Source organism: Herpailurus yagouaroundi, unplaced genomic scaffold (assembly GCF_014898765.1).
Source record: "Herpailurus yagouaroundi ecotype Mexico unplaced genomic scaffold, PumYag 254, whole genome shotgun sequence".
NCBI lineage: Eukaryota > Metazoa > Chordata > Mammalia > Carnivora > Felidae > Herpailurus > Herpailurus yagouaroundi.
In genome coordinates, this window is record NW_024412471.1 from 492,373 (window position 1) to 497,910 (window position 5,538).

Sequence of the window (5,538 nt, forward strand, 5' to 3'; positions counted from 1 at the left end):
GACCACTTTGGAAAGGATAACCCTCAATAGATGGAAATGTTTTAAAATGTTTATATTAAAAAAAAAAAAAAAAAAGGAGTCCCATGACTTTGCAGTCATATGGAGATGATGAAAGTTCACCAGGAGCCCCAACCTGTGCCTAGCACTTCTGAGCCCATCATATCAGAAAGGAGCTTGCCTGACATGAGGAGACAGACCCAGGGAAGGAATCAGGGAGGTACCCAGTGTAGTAAGAGGGAGTGCTCATTCAGCCAACACAGCCATGTGTCAGCAGGTAAAACAGACAAGAAGGGAAGTGGGGCTGGGCTGGGCAGAGCCTTGAGTGAATCAAGCCTTCCCATGGGGCGGGGACGTCTATCTAAAACACCAGCCTCCATTAAATCCCCTATAAAAGGTTCCTGTCCCTCTGACCTGGTACTCCATTCACCACCTAACAGCCACTTGCTCATCCTGCCTGTGCATTAGGTAAGTGCCCTCTTGAGAAACCTCTTTCTCATTCTCACTGCCCTGGTGATCTGAGCTCATAAAACCAAGCTGTCAGATCCAGGTCATGGCCTGTGGTGCTGGCCATGGACAGAAAGTGTCCACTCTGACTGGGCCTCAGGCAAAGTGGGCATGTGCATGTGGGAGAAGATGCTGTCCTGAAGCCATGGGGCTCTTTCCTCCTCCCCTGAGACTGGCCTGTCAGTAACGCCTCTCACCAGGGCATGTTAGCAGCAGCAATGGAACCACTCCTGTGCCTTTCTGGACAGCAAAGGTGTTTTATTCTTAAGGTTCTGGAAACCTCTTTGCAGTACTCACAGTGTATGAGGCCAGAATCAGGTTACTTATGCCAATCTGACAATGGGCTTGAACCTTGTCACAGAAGAAGGGGCTAACATGACAGTCTTCCCCAGGGCCTTATTAGGCAAGATGAGTTTGTAGGTTTATCCTAAGGCATCTGAAGAGTAACTAAAAAGTAGCCTTATTTTTACTGTTTATAGGTCAGTGATTAAGGTCTGACATGCTAAACAACAAAAACCCAGGATCTTTTCATTTCTTTGTTGGGGTACAATATTTGAGTTTTGTACCTTGGCGTGCAAAAGCAAAGTCTGCCTGAAATTTTTGGCTACTGGAGGGTAGAAAGGACACCCCTTGAAGAGCTTTACTTGGGGTCTATAACCTTCAAAATCCTTCTGGCCACACTGCCCCATCTTCTCCAGCACCAAGCCTCCTTCCTGCCTCCCTTCACTCTCATGCTTCTGTACCCAGGCCTTCCTCTTCCTCCTGCATTTGAACTTGCCATCTCCCGGTCTTTGAGGCTTCTACTTTAATGCACCTCCACATCCCTTTGCTTTTTGCCCATGCAGCTGCACTCAGGATTCCCTTCAAGCTATGCCCAGATCCCCAGCTAATGAGAAGCAAAATCTCCCCCTTCAGTTAGGAGTCATTCCTCATAGGTCACCAGTTTTGTGGGCTGGAAGGAGCCACACAGCTATGGGAAGGCTGACCTCCTTCACAGTTCACAGGTCCCAGTGCTGAGGACAGATGTCACATTCAGAGGAACTTAAGACTTAGAACTGGAAGGCGCCCTGAGTATGGCCAACAGCTGGTAACCCAGCCTCTTCCTGAATGCCTACTCAAAAGGCAGCAAGAAAGGGTGCAACCCCATGGGGTTCCTGCCTGCCCCACCTGAGGCAGGGGTCAGCTTAGATATGTACTTACTGCCTGTTGGTGTTCCCAGCAGGACCCTAACACCATATGACTAGATAGACCGTCCACAGGATGCAGTCTAGAATGTTCATTGCATTTGAGTTCAGGAGATATGAACTCTTGGGTTTCTTGGTCCCCTACAAGCTATGGGGCCTTGAGCAAATCACCTAACTTCTCTGAGCCTGTTTCCTCACCTATAAAAAGTGGAGATAGTAAGGATTATAAGAGATGATGCATATGGAAGTACTCTGTGAGCAGCAGAGTTCACACAGATGTACACATATTATGTATGTATATAATAACATCATAATGATATTTAATAGCTGTCACTTAGTATAAGCCAGCATCTTCCAAGTGCTTTATATGAATTATCTCTTAATCTTCACAATAATCTTATCAAGTAAATACTGGTATTACCTTCATTTCACAATGAGTAAACCGAGGCATAGAAAGGCAAAGAAAACTGCCCTAGCTCACCTGACAGGCAGGTGGTGAGGCTGGCATAGAAGTCCTGACTCTGGAGCCTGTCACTAACCATGATGTGCCCCTCCTTCCCATTCATAAAATCCATTAAGTAGGAAAGGGAGAGGGAATACTCAGAGCCATCAGAGGCAGAGCTGAATATGCAAGGAAAGACCTAGAAGGAGCAGGAGGAAACGCTGAGGTTGATTTTGGAGCCCCCATGGGGGCTTTGCTTCTTTCTCCAGCTTGACTCCAAAGATGCCTCAGTTAATGCGAAACATTAATGGGATCATCGAAGCCTTTGGGCGATACGCCAGGATGGAGGGCAACTGCAAAATGCTCACCCGGGGGGAGCTGAAAAGGCTCTTGGAGCATGAGTTTGCTGATGTCATTGTGGTATGATGTGCCCGGCGAGGTGGGGAGGGTGGGAGAGGAAAGAGGAAAGGGGTTTGCCTGCAGATGCTCTGCCTCAGGAATCTGAAGAGGTAGCCACTGGATCCAAGCCCACTGGATCTCCTGGCAGCTGTGGAGGAGGAGAAAAGGAAGGCAAAGGAACAAGAGATGGTAGCTTCCTTAGAGAAAAAACCTTGATTTCAATTAATTCTAATTTAGAGACAAGGTGAAAGGACTCAAAAGGGACAGCTCAGGGAAGAATAAAACCCTTGAGTATTCTAGAAATGAAAGTAATTACTGCTCTCTGCTGCTACTTAAATCTGATGCAGTAGCCATTTCCTATGTCCATCAGAAATTCATTCATTCATTTATTAGAAGCATAGCTCTGTGTCTTGCAGTTGCTCAAAAATATTAGTTGAATGGTCACATCAGAAATGTGTTTTTGAGGGCAAGTTGGTTGTCATCAGCTGGGAGGACACTCTGGGAGCCCCTCCTTCTCTCCCCCTACCAGCAAAGCAGACCCAGGGCATTGATGCACTTCCCTGCCTCTTCCTGCCTTTGGTTCCCATCTAAAGCAACCAGGCCAATGGCCTTAGGGACAAGAATGTGTAGGCACAGCAGGATGCATACTCAGGGCAACTTGTGGTCTCACCAAACCCCACTCACCCCACCATGGGAAAACACCTGAGCCTCAGTGAACCCACAAAATCTCCTTGAGGCCATGTTCCTGCTGTCTTCGCCTGGTGTTGGGCACTGGAGAGAATCCCACTCAGTGCCAGGGGTCAGGAGCCGAGGACAGCCCAAAGAATCATTATGAGCTCATTCATTCATTCATTCATTCATTCTTCAGTGAGTCTTGCTCCAGTTATCCTGTAATCCAGAAATTATGCCAGGCACAGAGGATACAAATCAAAAGGTGTTTCCTACCCTTGTGAGAAGGGCTGCACACTGAAAGCTATTTCATATTAGGGCTGCTGTAGCTATGTACGCACCCTGAGGCTGGCACAGGTGGGCTCCCTGGCTCAGGGGTGGGAAGCCTGCAGACTGAGTGAACTGGCCCAACCACACCTTCCCCAGGGGCAGTATGCTGATTTTGCCTCTTCTCCTCCCCAGAAACCCCATGATCCTGCCACTGTGGATGAAGTCCTGTGCCTGCTAGATGAAGATGACACAGGGACTGTGGAGTTCAAGGAATTCCTGGTCCTGGTGTTTAAAGTCGCCCAAGCCTGTTTCAAGACACTGAGCGAGAGTCCTGAGGGGGCTTGTGGATCTCAAGAGTCTGGAATTTGCCCTGCTGGGGACTCACAGGAGCTGGGGGAAGGACAGAACAGGAGAACTGAGGTGGAGCTGACTAGGGAAGGACAGCATTGTGAGGAGAGCCAACATAGACAGAGCACACAAGCCTCCAGAGGACAGGTAGGGGGCAGGGCTCAGACCCATGGTCAGGATATTGGCCAGGATAGGCAGTCTGAGTCTCAGAGACAAGAGAGAGAGAGTTGGCAGACACAAGCTGGGGAATGTACACAGCAGACCCAGAGAGTGGGAGAAGACAAGAGCCAGCAGACCAGAGAGAGGGAGTCAGAGAGACAGTCGCAGGCCAGGGAACAGGATAGAGCCCACCAGACAAGTGAAACAGTGACTGGAACTGGAACTCAGACCCAGACAGATACCACCCAGACTATGGAGGAAGACAGGAGCAGTCAGATAGGAAGCCCTGGTACCCAGCCACAGGAGTCCACCCAGACCAGAGGGACTGAGGTCCAGGGTCAAGATAGGAGTCAGACAAGCCAGATAGTGGCAGGAGAACATGTTCAGACACCAGGAGGTGTCACCCAGACCACAGAGCAGGACAGGAGTGGTCACATAGGAAGCCCTGGCACCCAGCCACAGGAGTCCACCCATGGCCAGACCAGAGGAACTGAGGTCCAGGGTCAAGATAGGAGCCAGACAAGCCAAGTGGTGACAGGAGGGCACATTCAAACACAGGCAGGATCACAAACCCAGACACACACCCAGATCATGGAGCAGGGCAAGAGCCAGTCTGCAAGGCACACAGGGGATAGAGATGAGGGACAGATTCAAAGGCAGTCAGACAGTGGTCAAAGATGGACACAAGTAAGCCACTGTGAAGCAGGAGAGGCAGAGATGGGAGGACAGGCCCAGGCTGGGGCAAGCACTCTGACAGGGAGACAGGACCGGAGCAGCACTCAACCAAGGTGTAGTGTGACAGGCGGACAGGGAGAGAGCAAATCCACTGTGGTTACCCAAGAGTGGGTGGATGACCACACAAGGGATACAGCAATCCCAAGGCAGGACCAGGGTAGCCTGCATTCTGGCATGCTTTCAGCCCAGGGCCCAGACACAGCCCAGCCAGAAGGAAAGCGAGGCCTCACAGCCAGGGGGCTGTATTCCTACTTCAAAAGCAATAAGCCATGAGTGTCCCAGCCCCAGACTCCAGTGCCCAGTACCAGAAGAAGACAGCTGCAGAGGGGTTGGCTTGTCCTGCCCTGGCCAGTCCAGTTGGCATGTCAGCTCTTTATCATGGTGTTTCTCTTAGGTCTTTCTCAGTGAGACCATTTCTGCAAGGCGCTTTCTATCCTAAATTCCTCTCTCATCTGCTCCACTGTGCAGACCCCTCAGGAACAGGAAAACACAGAGCCAATCACTCATTTATGCCAGATTCTCCTCAGCTTGTGGGGCTTTTCATAGCTATTTTTGTCTCCTCCATCTGTCCATTGCCCCATATATCCTAATGCACCAATAAAACCTTCCTAAGCAACTGGGCTCTCTGTCCCTTTCAATCACTATTGATATGATGGGTTAAGGCTACAGGGCTGTGATAATGAACTAGACATGGCCCCTACCCTTGAAGAGCATCTGGTTGGGAAAATAGTGCATGAGATTCCAAGAGTTATAAAAGCGTCAAGAGAGAAGATATCATATTTTTATACTTTGCAGACAGGGATCAGAAAAGTTTTCAACCAGAAGAGG

At 49.6% G+C, this 5,538-nt stretch overlaps 1 protein-coding gene across 1 annotated transcript; it reads left to right on the top strand.

Moving 5' to 3' along the window:
* The first annotated feature begins 375 nt into the window (after nt 1-375).
* On the top strand, nt 376-5,326 carry CRNN (cornulin). The gene is made up of 3 exons (XM_040461130.1): nt 376-465; nt 2,400-2,550; nt 3,661-5,326. Exons 2-3 carry the CDS (start codon nt 2,413-2,415, stop codon nt 4,981-4,983), a joined length of 1,461 nt encoding a protein of 486 aa, XP_040317064.1. The 5' UTR covers nt 376-465; nt 2,400-2,412; the 3' UTR covers nt 4,984-5,326.
* Nucleotides 5,327-5,538: the final 212 nt, after the last annotated feature.

Bases quoted from the DNA above. Each gene is read 5' to 3' on its own strand.
- CRNN (XM_040461130.1), top strand. From the start codon at position 2,413: ATGCCTCAGTTAATGCGAAACATTAATGGGATCATCGAAGCCTTTGGG. The intron at 2,551-3,660 runs GTATGATGTGCC...TCTCCTCCCCAG, and splicing joins AGTTTGCTGATGTCATTGTG to AAACCCCATGATCCTGCCAC.